Below are 18,120 nucleotides of genomic sequence, written 5' to 3'. Positions count from 1 at the left end.
TTACTAATTATTATATAAAATATTATTTTTACATCCGTAACTTCACTTTAAAGTCTAAAATTAATTTTAGCATTTAACGTTTTATTTTTTTTCACTACAAACTCAAAAATTTATCAATACAGAAAAGAGAGTTGGTAATTCTAGTTTACTACTAGAATGATGTGCATCGGCCAGTACAATTGAAACTGGTACAAGATTGACTTAGAGGTGCTCATAGGCCGGGCCGGACCGGGCCCAGAAAAAATTTCGACCCGGCCCAAAATATGGGCCTAAAATTTTGTCCAGGCATGGCCAGAGAAAAAATTCATAAGCCCGAGCCCGAGCCCGGCCCGGCCTATTTTTTAATAAACACCAAAATTTTATTTTAAAAATAAAATATATATATTTTAAAAATATTTAAAAAATAATAAAAAAGTATTTTAAAAATATTTTAAAATTAAAAATTAAAAATAAATATATTTATTATATTTGGGCCAGGCCGGGCCAAAAAAGTTGTGCCTGAGGCCGGACCCGTTTTCTAAACGGGCCTCGTTTTTTTGCCCAAGCCCATATTTCAGGCCTATATTTTTACCCGAACCCTCCCATATTTCAGGCGAGAACCTCTAGATTGACTACATTGGTTCAAACCCTGTTCTTGTCATCCTCTTGTGTTTTAATATGCACCGAGAAAAATACATTTGTACCCCTTTAATAGGGGTTTACAAGTAAATTGACCCTTGAATTATATCCAAACTCTTATATTAGTTCTTAAAATTTTTGTATTTGATGCCACGCTTGAACTATCAATTTCGTCTCATTTTACCTAAAAAGTATACGACGTTTAATAAGAACGTGTCACTTATTATGTTATTATTAGTTAGTATTTTTTTTAAGGTAAACAAAGACAAAATTGATAGTTAAGTGCTTGCCATGTGACATTTTAATTCCATGGTAGTGAGTTTCAATTAACCCTTTTTTCCATGAATATAAAGTGATGGTCTTTTGTCTGCTTATAGTAGCACAAGCATATATATATATATATATATATATATATTCATAATTTTCTTTTGAATTATTTTAATGTATGCTTTGATCATATCTATTTTTTTAATATAATGTTTAAAATTATCCATAACTTCTTTCTAACCCATAATAGGAGGATAATGCGCTTCAACATACTTGAACTTACGTCCTCATATATTAACAATAATATTCATATCAATTGAACTAAAAATCGAGACATATATTCATAATTAAATGAGTGCTAAATTAAAATTATATATTTTCTCAATATATATATATACCCAAAGCCATAAAGCTAAAAAAGTGAATGACAATGGAGTAATTGAATTGTATAATAATAAATGCAGGCAGACACAAAAGTTGGGTCCTGAAAACCAAAATTTACTATAAAAATGAAAAAGTTGAATAATTCTATATTTTTGGCTGATCCGCCGAGCTATTTGGCGGGGGCCTCCACTTCCCATCAATTATGGGGGTTTGGATTGATTAATGGGCAAATTCAATGTGCTTGAAAAGTTTCTACTATTATATCCATCATTATGACTATTGATGCTCCTATTCATGAAATTAGTTTCAAACTTGCTAGTATCGTGGAGGTTTTTGAACAATGAGTTAGATTATATTTTGTTTCATCTATTTAGAAAATGATTAAATTAGTTTATGTATACTAGATCAAAGAGCGAACTGATCCTTTTGTTAAAAAGTTCATCCATTTCTACTATGAAAAATTGGTCATTGTACATCAACATAAGGTATATATGTCACGTTCGCCACGTGTAACTGTCTGGTTATTTCGTTTAAAGACAAAAATGGAAAAGGAAGGATTTGGAGGGAAATTAGCCTTCAAGTTACTAAATACTTCATGATTGTAGCCAGTACTAATGTTTTCTTCTTCTTCTTCTTCTTCTTGGGTATTAGTGAAGGGATGGACTTTGGCGAGATGCAGATAAGCAAGATGCATTGCTTTTGAGAAGTGCTTTTCAAAAATACTTTAAAAAAGTAATTTTGAGAAATACTTTTAAAAATTTTAGTTTAAGATTTAAGTGTTTAGTATTGCTGTCAAAAAGTGTTTTTGAGAAATAAAATATCCATTTTAGATATGATGTTATAAAGTAACAAACAAGCATTTAAATAATGTTCAAATTAGTTAATATTATGATATTTTAATATATGAAAAATAAATTTTAAATATTTTTTAAGCAATTAATCAAAGAAGCGAAAGTAATATGTGTTGGAGGGGTAAAAACATAATTAAACTGTCAAAAGTACTTTGGGGAGATAAAAGCTAAAATATTTAACTTCTTCATTTGGGGAAAAATGCTTTTGAAAAGTCAATTTTTTTTTCAAAAATTGCTTGTTTAGCATTCATTTTGCATCAAAAAAAATTTTCATGTCTAAAGTGTTTCTAAAAAACACTGATAAACACAATCTAACTAACAATGGTGAATTGAAAGGTGAAAGGGATCATATTAGATTTAAAAACGAAAAATAGGGTCGTCAGATTTTGAGATTAGTCTCTGGAATCTGTAAATTTATGAATTTCCCGATAAAGTCATGAGTTTACCGGTTAAAGGAGTTAAAATGTTTAAGGGCTTATCACCTAAAAATTTTACATGAATTTATGATTTATTTATAGAAATAAATTGGAATGACTATTTCGTAAACAATAAATGTGGAACATCATTTAAATATAATTAAAATTAATTGAAATTTTGAATTGAGTTTAAAAAAATATGATGTATTTTGTATTTTTATTAAAAATGGTATCGAAACACCGAGAAAGCATATAACGATCCAAATTCTTTAGTTTTGTTTTGTTTTCAATTTGTTATTAGATTCTATTGAATGATAAATATCTTTATTTCTTATATATATTAGTTCTTCAACAACAACGTATTAGAGATTTTATTTCATTAGAATTTTTATATAAAATTCTTATTTTTAAATAATTTTAAGTTTTTAATATTTTTTATATAAAATGGGCTTCAAATTATTAGAAGATATAAAATTAAATATTAAAATTGTTATTATACCAAATAAATAAGTGCCACTTAATAATCATGTGATGAAAAAACAATTTTAAAAACATCAAGGACCTAATTGTAAATTTTTAATTAAGTACCCATAGTTTCGTAACTAATGAGGTAGGTTTATTTGATGTTGGAGACTCCGCAATCTCAAATTTGTGATCAAAATTGTAAAAACAAAATTAATTCGATAATATAATCTTCAACGTGAAACATATCGACATTTTTGTTTTAGTTCATTTAAAATAAAATGAAAGATGATGGGCTTAGTATTTTCAATTTAAAATACAAAAATAGATAAAATAGAAAAACAATTAAAATGCAAAAATCTTAAAATAACACACACAAAAAATTCTACCATCCTTTATGTAAGTATCTTATTTATAGTGTGTGACTTCACATACAATAATTGTACTTAATGTTGTGCATTTTAATTGACATAATTACATATTTTTAATTGTCATATATGCTACAATAACTCCTTGAATTGTTGGTATCTTTAATTTATTTATTGTATGGGGAAAAATCTAACATAAGATGTGAAATTTTGTATTTTTAGTTTTATTGTTTTATGAATTTAATTAATTTATGAGTAAATTATCAATATAGTTTTTTTTTTTTTTTGCTTCAGGTTACATTTTAGTCACTTATGTTTGAAATGTTACGTTTTAGTTACTTACGTTATCGTTTTGCTACAAAATAGTCACTCTGTCGTCAAGATTTGTTACCTCCCAAATGACAGTTAAAATGGGTTTTAAATGCCAATGTGGATGTCCAACTGGAATGAGAAAAGTTTTTTTTTTTTATGAAAATAGAATACAAAATTTTTCTCTAAAACTCAATTTCCCCCTGTTTAAAAATAAGCAACAGTTGAGTTTTCTTGTTACCATTAGAGAAGAGAAGAGCAAAAACGACAAAGAAGAAGAATAAGAAATGGATGCATCGACCTTTATACCTGCTTGCTATTGAGCCTCTTTTGGCCATCAACATTTTTTTTTAATTTATTTTTTTAACAGATTTGATGAAAGTACCGTTAAAAAAAGTTAGCGGGATGATGTGGAATTTCATTTGTGGAATATTTGTAATGAGATGTAATTTATTACTTAGATAACCCAATAAAATAATTACACGTGGAAAAAATAACTCTTAATTTAAAGAAAAATGAAGGTAATTATCTAAAAAAAAGGTTTTGAAATGAATGCACACATTTAGTATTTTCGGTTTAATTTATTAATTATCCTTTTGAAACCTTTTTTAGATAATTACATTTATTTTAGAGTTATTTTTAATTTCATGTATGATTTATTTATTTCGTTACTTTTTACATGTAATTATCTTAATGGGTTACCTAAGTAATAAATTACATCTCATTAAAATATTCCACATCATCCCCGTTAATTTTTTTAACGATACTTTCATCAAATCTGTTAGAAAATAAAGCCAGTTTGAAAAAAAAAAGTTGATGGCCAAAGAAGGCTAAAAAATACAATTAGAGCCATTTTGACAAATATGTGAACGTTAGTGGCTAAATTTATGATTAACCCAATTTTTTTTATTATGTAAGTTTGATTTTAGAAGATAAAAGGCAATAGCTTGAAAATGTGTGCTTACTTCAACTAGACTGACATATATTGTCAACAAACTAGAATCAAAGGCTTAACCACAGAGAACACATACTATGGAGGACCGATACTGAAATTATCCCATTTTATAAAAATCACGGGAATCGAACTCCAAACGTATTTGATGGGCGGTGGTTTATTGATTTTAACATACTATTTTTAAAAATCTTTACACTTATTTAATTTCTTAAAAAAAATTAAGATCTTTCTAAAAAAATCAAAGATAATAATGAACTGAAAAAAAAAAATAAACATTTGCTTTCCTCGTTAAAAATTAAAAAAAAAACTATTTTTTTCCTAAATCCATTAAAAAATCCATTTTCTTAATTTATTTTTGGATTTGAATTTGGTAAATTTTCTCACACTGGGTTTAAATTTTTTTTTATTTAAGTTAAGCCCTTAATTCGACAATTGTTTTCAGAATGTGGCTTGAACTTTTACTTATCAAAGTTAGTCATTGAAAAACCTAAAATTCAGGTATTAATAGGGAACAATTGTCAAATTCAGGCCCCAATATAAGAACAATTGTCAAGTTCAATGACTAACTCGAAAGAAAATTTTAAACCCTAATATGGGAAAGTTTGTCAAATTTAGAGCCTAATTTTAACAAAAAAAAACTCTAATATAAAAATAATTGCTATGTTGAAATCACAAATCATAGTTTAACCCTTTTAATAATCTTAATTTTCACTTGAGGGAATAAATTTCGGTAAGGTTCACCAACCAATCAAATTTACTTCCTTATTTTTCACTTCACTTGAAACTATGATGAACTCACAAAACTAAAGAAGTAAATAAGGGATAAAAGGAATGAATTCAGTGGTAAATCCAGTGGATTTGGATGGGCGGTGCGTTTACCTGCGGTTAGTGTAAAAATAGTTGTGGCGGTGAGATTAGATACTGTAGCGATACTGTTACGTGAGACAAAAAGTAAGCTAAACACACCGCACCCAATCGCCTATCCAAACCCACCCTAAGAGACCTGGGGGCATCGCGCTTTAAGGTGTAAGATTTTTTAATTTCCTCTTTTATTATTATGATATTATGGTCCTACTAAATATAGAAGTAATCCCCTCCAATATTTTTATAGTATTAAAATAAGAAAAAATTATTATTGATCAAAATAAAAAGAAATTTTTCTTGAAGAAGCCAAATTTGGGGAGTAAAAATTGAAATATGAAAAGAGCCGTCCCCACTCTTAGCACTCATATAGACCTATTCAAGGGTCGAGCTACCCGTATAGGCCCGAAGGCCCGCCCGAATTCTGAAAAAAAAATATTAGACCTGGAAATGGGCTTAGGCAAAAAAAATTAAGCCTATTTAAAATGTGGGTCGAGCTTGGGCTTGAACATTCAAGGCCCGAGCCATTTTAATTTGATAATAATTTATATTATGTTATTTTTATATATTATGTAATTTAGAACACATTAAAAAAATAAACTTCTACTAAATATATAATACTGCTCTAATGTAAATATTAAAATAATGTTAATATGGCTATATGAAAATTTTCAATAAATAAAAAATGTATAAAATTATTAAATATAATATAAAATAAATAATTAAAAAAATTAAAAAATATGGGCGGACATAAAATGGGCTTAGGTTAGTATTTTGCAAATATGGACAGGTTTGGGCAAAAATTTAAGCCCAGATTTCGGGCTAGGTCATGCTTGAGCAAGCATAAAGTATGTTAATATCATGCTTAGGCTCGACTCGGCCCATGAGCACCTCTACGCTCATACTACTTTCCTCATCTCTTCTCCTTGTAAAGGTTGAAATGAGAATTTCTTTTTTTATATAACACGTTTGATTTTAACTTGACTCTCTCAAAATTAACATTTTAACTCCGCCACCGGATAAATGTAATGTGAACATGATGTATGCACGTTAAACCACAAACTTCACAAATTCCAAGTGAATAATTTGTTATGTACCCTTAATTTTGGTAATGGTAATTGAGGATGGTCCACAAATCCCAATCATACAAAAAGAAAAGAATAAAAACTATACATTAAAAGAAGATGACATAAAGTAGGGCATCTTTTGATCTTTTGTATTTGCAACTTGCTAACTTTTTATTTTATTTTTTATGAATCCTATGCATTTCATCACGTGCATGCAAGCTCACCTTGTCTCTCTCACTTAAAAACAACTGCAAAAGTGTAATAGAGGTAACTATATTAAGATTTTCACATATTTCTATTGTTAAAAACTATATCTGTACATCAATAAGAGGTACACATGGCATGTCACTGTCTAGTTATACCATTAATTGAGTCAGTTTTAATAGTACAAGTAGATGAATTTTAATAGAAATGACCAACTTACTTTTTTAATTTAACGTATAAGAACTAATTTATCTATTTTTAAGTTGAGAGGATAAAAGACAATCTTACCCCTATAATAAAGCCTCCATAATGCTTTTACCCGCAAAGGGTTTAAATTTATTATGTGAATGTGTTTTTAAATTTATTGCTTTATAAAATGATATTTTTTATAATATCATATTGTGTTGAATCTCATTAAAGTGATATTAATTTAATTAATCTATTGAATAATAATAATAATAGTAGTAATATAAATACATAATTAATGAGGCATTATTAAATACTCAAATCACCTTTTATCTTATCTCAACTTGGTGTGTATCATATGAATGTTCAGAATCTATGTCTGATTTAGGACCCAACTGAATCTGACAAAACATTTTTAACTTTAAACCTACATATATTGCCTGTAATAATTATGTCAACCTAATTTATATTTTAGATTAAGAAATAATTATGTAATAAATATATTTATTAAAATTTTATATAAAGAGTGAATTATGTTTTGGTAAAGGTTTAATATTTTTAATTATATTTTTATTGTATGTAAAATTGTAATGATTTATAAAGATGTAAAAGGATAAACATTCTCGTAATAATATAATTTTGTAAAAAGAAAATAAATTTTTAATAATGTTGTAATTGAATTTATGGGGTGTGTTGCATTTATCGAATTCTTTACAGGTAGTTAGAATGACGTTTGACGAGCAACTGACAACGTTGAAATGGAGATGTAGAGACGATGTATTCTCCACATAAGCAAGACTTTTTCTCTCAGTTAAACTCTGTTTGTTCCAATGATATTTTAGTATGATTAGAACTCTAATCTTAGCCGATTTAAGAGGGCCATTGTATCCCTCTTTTGAGTGGCCAAAATTAACACACCAATCAACAAGGACTTTTCTTTGAGGGCGACAAGATATAGTCGCATATGAGTTTTGGTGAGAGTTTCGTGGTAACTGTGGAGAGAATTTCGTTTCCAAGTTAAGACTTTATTTTCAGGGTTTGTGAAAATTTGAAATGAAAGAAATATTCACTTAATAGCTATGTAACAAAAAAATGGAATTGAATTGAACTTGAATTTAATATAAAATTTTTAATTATGTCAATAATTGGACTTGCATTTCTAAAGCAGAAAAATGTGGGGTGAAATTCTAAATGTGTAAAAAGTAAAGGGACCTAAAGCACAACTTATCCAATTACCAATTCACAGGTCTAATTGCATGTGTTCACGTGCTTCGTCAGAAAGGCATACGCCATCAGGCAATTTTATATATATATTATTTATTATTTATATTATACCATTTTTGTTTTTCTCTGTTAAACACAGAGATCTGCAATAATGCTTGTCTTTTCATTCAATTCATTTCAACCACCTTTTTCATCTATTATTAATTGAGAAATAAATATATAATAAAAAAGAGGAATTAGAAATTGTCTCATTAAATCAATTAATAAAATATTTTTAAAAATATACCATTATAATCTGTAAATGGATATTAGATCTAAGTTAATTTAACAGTCAGTATTGGAGATTAAAAAATTATTTAGATTTTGGGTGACATTCAAAATTATTTCGTACTGTAGAAGAAAATGAAAAGAGAACAAGCGTATAATAACAATTTTAACAACTTAATGACTTAAATTAAAATTTAATTTCAAATAGTTTAGTGATAAAATATAGATTTATTAATAATTTAGTGACATTAAGTGTAGTTTTAGTATATTTTACGTAGAAAACACTCATTAAATTAATTAATACACACGCTTACGTTACATAATACGTACACTTCTACATGTTATTACACATAAATGAGATCGGTGTAATAACCAAAGACAACCTTCAATACTTCTATTATTTCTAATAATAACCCAAAATAAAACATTCTATTACAATTTAATCCCCCATGCACAATTATCAATTTCGTTGAGCAAATATTATTAGCAAGTCTTGAGTGGGTTACCGCAAAGACAATCATTACTATCAAATGATGAAGCTTCAAGGTGATCGAACGGCGTTCCCACCGGAATCGTACCGCAAAGATGGTTATGGCTGAGATCTAAATGTCCGACGAACTTCGCCGACGATAAAGATCCGGGGACCGGACCTTTCAAGTTATTGAACGATAAATCAAGTGCCATGAAGTACGATTTCGGCCCGAAAACGTCCGGAATGTTGCCTTCAAGGGAGTTTCGACTCAAGTTTAAGATACCCAAACCGGTACTACCCAGAACCGCCGGCGGTATTTCGCCGGTGAGCATGTTGCTGCCTAAGTCCAACGTTGCGAGCACCTTCATTTTGCCTAACTGTGCTGGTATTTGACCCTGTATTTTGTTTCTCGATATAACCAAGTCGGCTAACCGGTACATGTTGCCGATGGAGATTGGGATCGTTCCAGTGAGTTGGTTTCCACTCAGTAATGCACGGCTCAGCATTTTCAGGTTGCCAAAGTTGGCCGGGACTTCGCCGGTGAGGAGGTTGTTGCTTAAATCGAGGTGTTTTAAACTGGAAAGTTGAACAATGGAGCTTGGGATTTCGCCGTTGATTTTATTATCAGCTAAGTTTAAGACGGTGAGCTTTTGAAGGTTCCCTATCTGGTCTGGGATTTTTCCCGATAAGGAATTTCCGATGAGATCCAAGACTCTCAAGTTGGGCAACGACGCCAAGCATGATGGGATCTCACCGGCGATACCTTTCCAATCAGCAATGATTAAAGTAGTGAGCCGGTCAAGCTGACAAATAGAAGGGTTAATGGTACCGGTCATGTAACCGGAAGATGAGTGGCCGGTTTTTTGAAGAATGGGGTCTTCGGACTCGCCGCGGAGGGAAACGTCGGTGACTCGGTGAGTGGTGGGGTCACAGCTAATACCGTACCAGTTGGAACAACAATCAGTGCCTTTCCATGAATCGAAGATGCCTAGATAAGGCTCCTTTAACGATGAACTTAAAGCTAGCAATGCTTCTCGGTCGGAAGGAGGGCAAGCATTGACGGCGCCGGAGATAATGGCTAATAAGAAGGCCAAAGCTATGGCATTGAAGGAGAAGATCCCCATTGAATCTCCTTTTTTATGCCCTTTTTGTTTTTTGGGTGTTTATATGTATAAATTAAACGAAAATTTGGTTTTGATTTTACGATCTGAAACAATAATGGAGATGAATGAAAGTGAAAGAGAGTGAGCAGTGAGCACTGACAAGGTTTTGCAAAAATGGAGATATTAGGGGGAGGTACTTTTATAGTAGCTCATGAGCCGAGTTAACTCGGGCCGAATTTCAATTCTTAAATCTGAAAAAGGATTTGGACAAAAAATTAAATCCGACCAGTTTAAACATTTAAGACTTGTGTTGAATGTTATCCATTTTTAATATTTAATATTTATAATATCATATATTATGTAATTTATAACATATAAAATTAAAGTGATTATAATATATAATATTACAATGTGCTTATATATAAATATTTTAATAAAAAATATATAATATATATTTTTTAAAATAAAAATATAGGCTAAATTGAACAAAATTTTATGTTCATATTTCAAGTTGAGCTTTTGTGATTAATTTTTTTATAATGAGACCTACTAATATTCGATAAGCATATACGGTGTTAATTAGTTAATTAAATCTGGATTTATGTTGGGTGAAATTTTAAACAACCAATCTTTTTTTCAAAACTTTTTTTATTCAAGAGAGTCAAACTCAAAATTTATCTAAATATTTAAATAAACTAATTTTTTTTATCACATCATATTTTGTAATTTAGGGGCTGAAATTAAATTTTAATTTTTACGATAATAAAAATGTAATTTGGTGAATTATAATAACAGGGCAAAGCCCAAACAACCAACGCAATTAGCGTGACTCGAAACCAGGCCACACCTAGGGCGGTGAACATCCTTGACCATCAAATTTTTATCATTTTTAGGGGGCCAAAGTACAATTTTACCTTTTGTTAATTTAAAATTTTAAAGGACTTAAATGAAAAATGTTTCATTTTAAATGTACGACGCCCTTGCCAGCCCCTGACTCCGCTACTAAATATAATATTTAATATTTGACAATATATATAATTATACGGTAATATATCATATGCTGTCATATTTTTTAAATGATTTTTAAAAGTAATAACGTGTTTAAATTATCAAATATATATAGTCGTGAATAGTGTTAATATGAAATTTGTCATATTTCTATTTTATTTATTTATTTATTTATCAAGTTCTTGATTGAGTTGATATCATATGTTCATAGAATTTTGAACTGAGTCAATTTAGATGAGGTGAAATTGAATTATATAAGATTTGAGTCGTTCGGATTAACCAATTAATATTTTAGATTATTTCAAATTCAGCTCACTTGGATTCATCAACTTTTGACGTAATTTTACATTTTAATCAATTTTGAGTTTAAATTATCATTTTTTTACAATTAAATCAAATTGAAATTCAGATTTAGAATTTTTAAAAAAATTGAGCTCAACATGAGATATTCACATGCATGCACGATGCTCATTGCCCAATAATATCATGGGATCAATCGGTCACCCTATTAAATTTCAATTTAGGATTTTAATTATTTTTGAGGGTCCCGTTTCCTTTTTTTTTTTACAATTTAGTCATTTCATTGGTGTAATGATCACTAAAAGATTTATTGTTCAAGAAATAAATTATTACTAAAAGATTTATGGTGAATTGTGGAATGGGTTTAATCATGGAGAATATTAATTTTGGAGTGTCTATAACATGGATGAATCAAGCATGATCTTGCAGCTATTCAATTAACCATGATTAATTTCACCACTAGTTACAAATTAATCCTGCTTTTCATGATTCAGAATTTGGTGAAAATGAAGTTGGGTGTAATGGTAAAGTTTAAGTAGTGAGAGGTTATATATTCGAATTTCATTTTATGTAAATGTGGGGTTTTAAAAAAAAAATTATTTTGTGTTATAATAAACGTTGATAATGGCAGTAGAATAATTGTAAAGTAACAAGAAAAGAAAAATAAGAATACACAGATTTCACGTGGAAACACTTTTGGGAAAAAAACTACGAGCAGAAGAGGAGAAATTCACTAGTGTTGAAAAATGAATGATACAAAAAGAGTTTCGACTACATCTATTTAAGGGTGAAAAACCCTCGACCTTTCTCCCTCCTCCCCCACAAATCCTCTTATTTTGTCACTATATTTATTTATTTATTCAACAAGTGACGTGATTCGAGTTATATAATCTCTAACATTTTGATTATAGTCAATTATAGTAGCGAAATGTGACATTAAAAATTGAAGATCTAATTAAATATTTCAGAGGATTTCATTAAAATTTTTAAAAATTCCAAAGGACCTAACAATAATTTTCCAAATTTTTGAGGAAGCCAGGCCAAGACCCTTTTGGTTTCTCTTACCTTCTACTTCTACCGGTAGTTAGTTAATTTGAGTATATTGGAAGACATTGGATTGAATCAAAATAGTTATTGTATTGCTAAATGGATCAATTTAATGACTGTATTATTAAAATGTAATGATGACAAAACTTAAACCGTCTCATGAATTTTGCCCAGGCCCGGCCCGAGAAAATATCATAAGCCAGAGATCGGCCCGGCCCATTTTTTAATAAACATGAAAAAATTATTTTAAAAATAAAAACATTTTAAAATTTAAAAATAAAAATAAAAAATATATATTTATTATATTTAGGCCGCCCCGGGCCCGGGCCAAAAAAGTGGTGCCCGAGGCCCGGCCCATTTTTTAAACGGGCCTCATTTTTTTGCCCAAGCCCATATTTCGGGCCTATATTTTTACCCGAACTCTCTCATATTTCGGGGGGGCCGTCGGGCCGGGTCGGGCCGCCCGACCCATGGACAGGTCTAATTCTGAATCGGAGCGGATTTTTTTTTGTTTGAAAAGTGGATGCTGGGTGGAGGCAAATAGATTTCTTCTTTTGGATACTGAGAATGAAATGATTAAAGTAATTGTTTGTCCCGCCTCGACCTGTTATACTATATAAAATTATTATTTTATTATTGTATATATAAACTATTAAAAGGGTAAAAATGTAATAAAATAATATAGGAGAAATATGTATTTTATGCTTAAATATTTTTTGAAGAATTATGTTAAAATATTTATTGAGTTTAAAAAGATTGAAAATATTAAAGATGAGTAGAAAAAATTAAATGAGTAGAAAATATTAAGGGTGAGGATGGATGCATCCAACATCCATGAAGCTGATAGTGATTTTCAATATTATACAATCATAGCGGAGCAGGGTAGGTGTCCAAGCAAAGCGTTTTAATTGTGAAGCGGTAGTGGATTTAGCAATATCCACCCCAACCTGCTCCATTGTCATCCCTATTAAAAAGAATCAAATAAGGCCAAATCGGGACATAAATTTGTTTGCAAAACCATAAAAAGCTTTCAAAACATAAATTTGTTAAGCAATAGATAATATTTGATATTAATATTTTATTATTAATATAATAATATTGGGTTCGTTTTAAGTGAACGCTGTGATTGAACTCGAACATATTTGACCACTATTGTATTCCATTGTCACATCTATAATAAATAATTATAGCTCTACCAAACCAATCTTATCGCTCACCTCGATTTTAACTCTTAATGGTCATCAGATGATGCATTAAAAATCCAAGGAGGTTGGAACATATTTTTTATTCTAGACCTTTCGGTATTTGGTAGTCACATGAAATTCCAACTAAATTTGAATTTGGGTTTGGATCACTAAATAGGGAGTAAGTTTTTTCAACATTGTTTTTAGAGACGGGGTTGGGCGGCTACCAGGGGCCTCGACGTCCCTAAAATGTAAAATTTCAATATTATCCCTTTAAGTTTTACAAAATCTTAATAAAGTAAAAGGTAAAATTACACTTTGCCCCAAAAAACGGTAAAGATATATTTTATTAAAATTATGAAATTTTATTTTAATTCTCATGAAAATATATAACTTAAATCCGCTTTCCGGAAATTTTGTTTAGCTTCGCACTTCACTGTTTTCTCTACTCACAAGTCACAAGACTTAAACTTCATATTTTACTTGAACAATATCAATGTTTTTATGACTCAATCTCGAAATTTACCAATAAGCTTGGGTGACGCAAAGCTTGAGACCCAACATGAAGTTGAACAATGGTTGAAGAAAAAGGTCAAGGAGATGAGTTGGTTTAGCAATGCAACCACATGGGGAAACTGGTCCAACCCCCGACACATGGATTAAACAAAGGGGGTCCCCCATTAAAACCAGCTTGGAAGTGATGAGATAACATGGGATGGCTTCGTCCCTACCATCACTCCCTTATCACACTCAAACTTCCAAGTGCTCTCACATGCATTTGCTATTCACTAATGACAAAACAGAAACAAGCCCTACCACTTACCGTCATAATATATCACTCATTCATTCCTTTAATTTTCGTCTCTTTAACCATGATTTAAAGATTAATACATTTAGACCTCCTGACTCGGTTCAAAATATGGATTTGGGTAAAAATTCATTTAGAAAATAAGTTAGGCCTCGAGCAAGGTTTTTTTGTCCAGGCCTGACCCAAATTAGCAAAAAGAAAATCTGTTGTTTTGTTATTATTTTCTCACTATTTTGCTATCATTTCACTATTATTTTGTTACTGTTGTTTAGATACTGTATAACTCTTGTTTTATTGTTAATTTTGCTACTATTTTTGGGGCATTTACTTGTTAAGTTGCACCTATGTTAGTGTTATTTAAGTATAAAGCCTTTTTTAAATTTATTTTCAATTTGTTGGGAAACCTTTATTTTAATGTTTTTAATGTTTTGATGTATTGTGTTTTTTAATTTTTTTATATAAAAAATTTAATACAGATAGACCGAGTTGAGTCGGATTTTAGTATTTTTATTTGGGTCAAGTTTAAGTAAAATTTTAAGTTTATTTTTCAGGCCAGACCTGGGTCTAAAATTTTATTAGGGCGTGCCCCAAACTTGGTCCATTAACACTTCTATACATGGGTAGTAAAATAAAAATAAGTATTAGAAAATGAGTAAATTATCATAGTTAAAGGATCAGGCTAAATATGCAAACTGGACATAATTTTTTAAGGATTACTTACATAAAAATTACAATTATAGAATTATAATGTAATTACAATATGTCGATCAAACACGTTTAGAGAATTACAATTCTATATAATTATAAAAATATATATATAATTACTGTCGTAATAATTAAATTTTCGTTCAATTATTTTGTGGTCTCTAATATATATAAATATAAATTTTTAAACAAAATTATTTTAAGGATATTACTCACATCATCATCGTCACCAAATAATAATGTAAAATAAAAAAATATTTATTTGAGAAATAATCCAATTTATTCATGTTTTTGGGCCCAAAAAATTGGACCGGACCTAGTTATTTAGAGCATTCCATGGTTCCTTGGCCCAAACCTTAGGCCGACTTGATGCTGGGCCCGGGGAATTATAGTGAAGCAAAAAAATATAACAGCAATATATGAGTAGATGTGTTCATGAGCCAGGTCGGGTCAAGTTCGGGCTGGATTTAAGCATAATATTAATATACTTATGCTTGCCCAAGCCCGCTCGACCCAAAATATGGACATAAAATTTTATCTAAACCTACCCATATTTACAAAAGACTAACCCAAGCCCATTTTAGCCCACACATATTATTTTTATTTTTTAAAATCATTTATATTATATTATTTAATATTTAATAAATTTATTCATTTTTTATTTATTGAAATATTTTATATAGTCATCTTAACATTATTTTAATGTTTATATTAGAGTAGTATTATATATTTAGTATAGGTTTGTTTTTTTTTTAATATGTTCTAAATTATATAATATAAAGTATTATAAACTTAAAAATAGGTCGGGCTGGGCTTGGGTATTGAATGTTCAAGCCCGAGCGTGACCCATATTTTAAATGGTCCTAATATTTGTGTCCAAACCCTCCGAAATTTCGGGTGAGCCTTTGGGTTTGGACGAATAACTCAATCCTTAAACAGATCTATATATGATGCTCGGCTTATATTATTTGTTACTATGAATAAATAAATAAAGCATGTAAAAGATAATATATAATATGTATTTATAATTATCTATACTTACTATTTATAAAGCACTTTATTGAGTTGATGTTGCTCATCAACCGGGTCCTAATTCATTGAAGATATTTTAATATTTTTATTTTAACAAAACCCAATAAAAGAAATACGAATAAAGTGGCATTATTGTTAAGGAATATATATAATAACAAAATTAATTTTTTCTTAAATAAACATTATCCTAATGATATGTTAAAATTTTTATAAATATATAGTTATAATTAATATTTAATAATTTTTAAAATTCCTTCAAAAATAATTTATTTAAAATTTATAATTAATACCTAATGAAATATTTTTAAAATAATAATTTAATATGTTAATATTATAAGTAACGATTTTATTTTTATTTTTGGTTCTAACCTTTTATTTTAATATTTTTATTAAAATGTTTTCATTTATATACATATATATCATCTTCTTACTATAAAAAATTCAAGATTGATGACAACGTCATGATAAATATTTGTAGTACATTTAGTATTGTTAATATGATATATTTATATGTTTTAAATTTCGTTTACTCACAATTTATTTTTTATTTTATTCTAACATCGTACATATTTCATGCGTTACTGTGATTAATTAGTTTCTAACCGTGTTTTAATCTTTATTATATGTTGTTTTTAAACATGCATCTGTGTTCTAAATCAATGGTTTCGACACACATACGTATGTGATAGGATTTCTAGTATTAATAATGTATTTGATTGAGTTGGTGTCACAAGTTAACTCGACATCGACTCGAGATTGATGACAACACAAAACAATTTATTTTATTTTTTAAAACTTTAATATCATACATATTTCATGTGTTATTATTGCACAAACCCAATAATGCCCGGGCCCAAACCATTAACAGGCCCAACAACTAATTTTCAAACCCCAGCCCAAAAAAATCAAAATTTCAGAAACCCTAACAGCTTCTACCTCAGCGGCCCAACAGCTGGTGCTGCAACTGCTCCCGCGCGTCGCACCTCACGCCGCCGCGAATCTCGCGCCTTCATCGCACGCACATCTGCAGCAACAAACATTAACTAAACAACAACGAGAAAGAAGGAAATACCAGCACAACAATAATAGGAAATTATGATTTTCGTTTGGATTTTATTTTTTCTTTATTTCGGTTATATAAACCGATTGAAAATCTGTAAAATGGGGGATTTTTGGAGTGTAAAGGGATTGAAAATACGAAGGAAAAATCAGAAGAGACGATTGAAAAGAATTAAAGATTCGATTTTTTTTTACAAAGGTTTTTTTCCGTTTTATTTATTCGGTGTTAGTCGTTCTTAGTTTTTTTCTTTTGCCTTTTTATTCATTTATTGTCGCTTAAATAAAAAGAAGAAAGGGAAAGAGGAAACTCACCTAATCACCGGAGCCGACGAGCCGTTGCCACCTCCGGCGCAATCGGGGCCTTAGCGCGCGGCTGAACGGCGACACAAGGCTGGGGTCGAAAAACCCTAGCAGAGGACTGTCAAAATTTGTTTTTTATATTTTTTCTTCTTTCCTGCTGTAAATAAATTTTTAACAAAAAATTTGTCTTAAATAAGAAAGACAAAACGGCGCCGTTTGGAAGGCCAGACCCGCGCGTCGACCCGACCCGCAAGCAGGGTCCGCGCGTTCTGGCCTTCAATGGGGAATTTGCGCGTTTGACCCCTCCTCCTTTATTTTGATTTTAATGCGGTATTTCATGCATTTTCAATTTCGCCACAAAATTTCGCTCATGTTTCAATTCGACCTATAGACCAGGCACATGGAGCTCGTTAAAACGACGCCGTTAGGCCAGTGTGGGGATATTGCTTTTTAAGTCCTTCTCTCATGGCGCGCGTATCGATTTGGCCTTTTCTGGTGTTTTCCGTTATTTTAAATTTGGCCATTAAACTCTGTTTCTTTTTTAGTTTGATCCTTAATCAATTTTTTAGTTCTTTTATATTATTTGGCATTGTGTATTATTATTATTATTATTATTATTATTATTATTATTATTATTATTATTAACACCATCAACATGTATAT

General features: G+C 29.8%; 1 protein-coding gene and 1 long non-coding RNA gene across 2 annotated transcripts; both read right to left on the bottom strand.

Moving 5' to 3' along the window:
• Positions 1–8,694: 8,694 nt before the first annotated feature.
• On the bottom strand, positions 8,695–10,199 carry LOC105790280 (DNA damage-repair/toleration protein DRT100). The gene has a single exon (XM_012617792.2). It carries the CDS (start codon positions 10,033–10,035, stop codon positions 8,923–8,925), a length of 1,113 nt encoding a protein of 370 aa, XP_012473246.1. The 5' UTR covers positions 10,036–10,199; the 3' UTR covers positions 8,695–8,922.
• A 6,655-nt stretch (positions 10,200–16,854) lies between these two features.
• On the bottom strand, positions 16,855–17,616 carry LOC105790281 (uncharacterized). The gene is made up of 2 exons (XR_001132435.2): positions 17,470–17,616; positions 16,855–17,122 (listed from the first exon to the last, which is right to left on the bottom strand). It is a non-coding gene; the product is annotated as an uncharacterized LOC105790281 (long non-coding RNA).
• Between the last annotated feature and the right edge of the window lie 504 nt (positions 17,617–18,120).

Source organism: Gossypium raimondii, chromosome 8 (genome assembly GCF_025698545.1).
Source record: "Gossypium raimondii isolate GPD5lz chromosome 8, ASM2569854v1, whole genome shotgun sequence".
In the NCBI taxonomy this organism is placed as follows: domain Eukaryota; kingdom Viridiplantae; phylum Streptophyta; class Magnoliopsida; order Malvales; family Malvaceae; genus Gossypium; species Gossypium raimondii.
Note: the sequence above shows the minus strand (reverse complement) of the source record. Positions and strands in the feature narration are given on the sequence as shown.

Bases quoted from the DNA above. Each gene is read 5' to 3' on its own strand.
- LOC105790280 (XM_012617792.2), bottom strand. From the start codon at position 10,035: ATGGGGATCTTCTCCTTCAATGCCATAGCTTTGGCCTTCTTATTAGCC.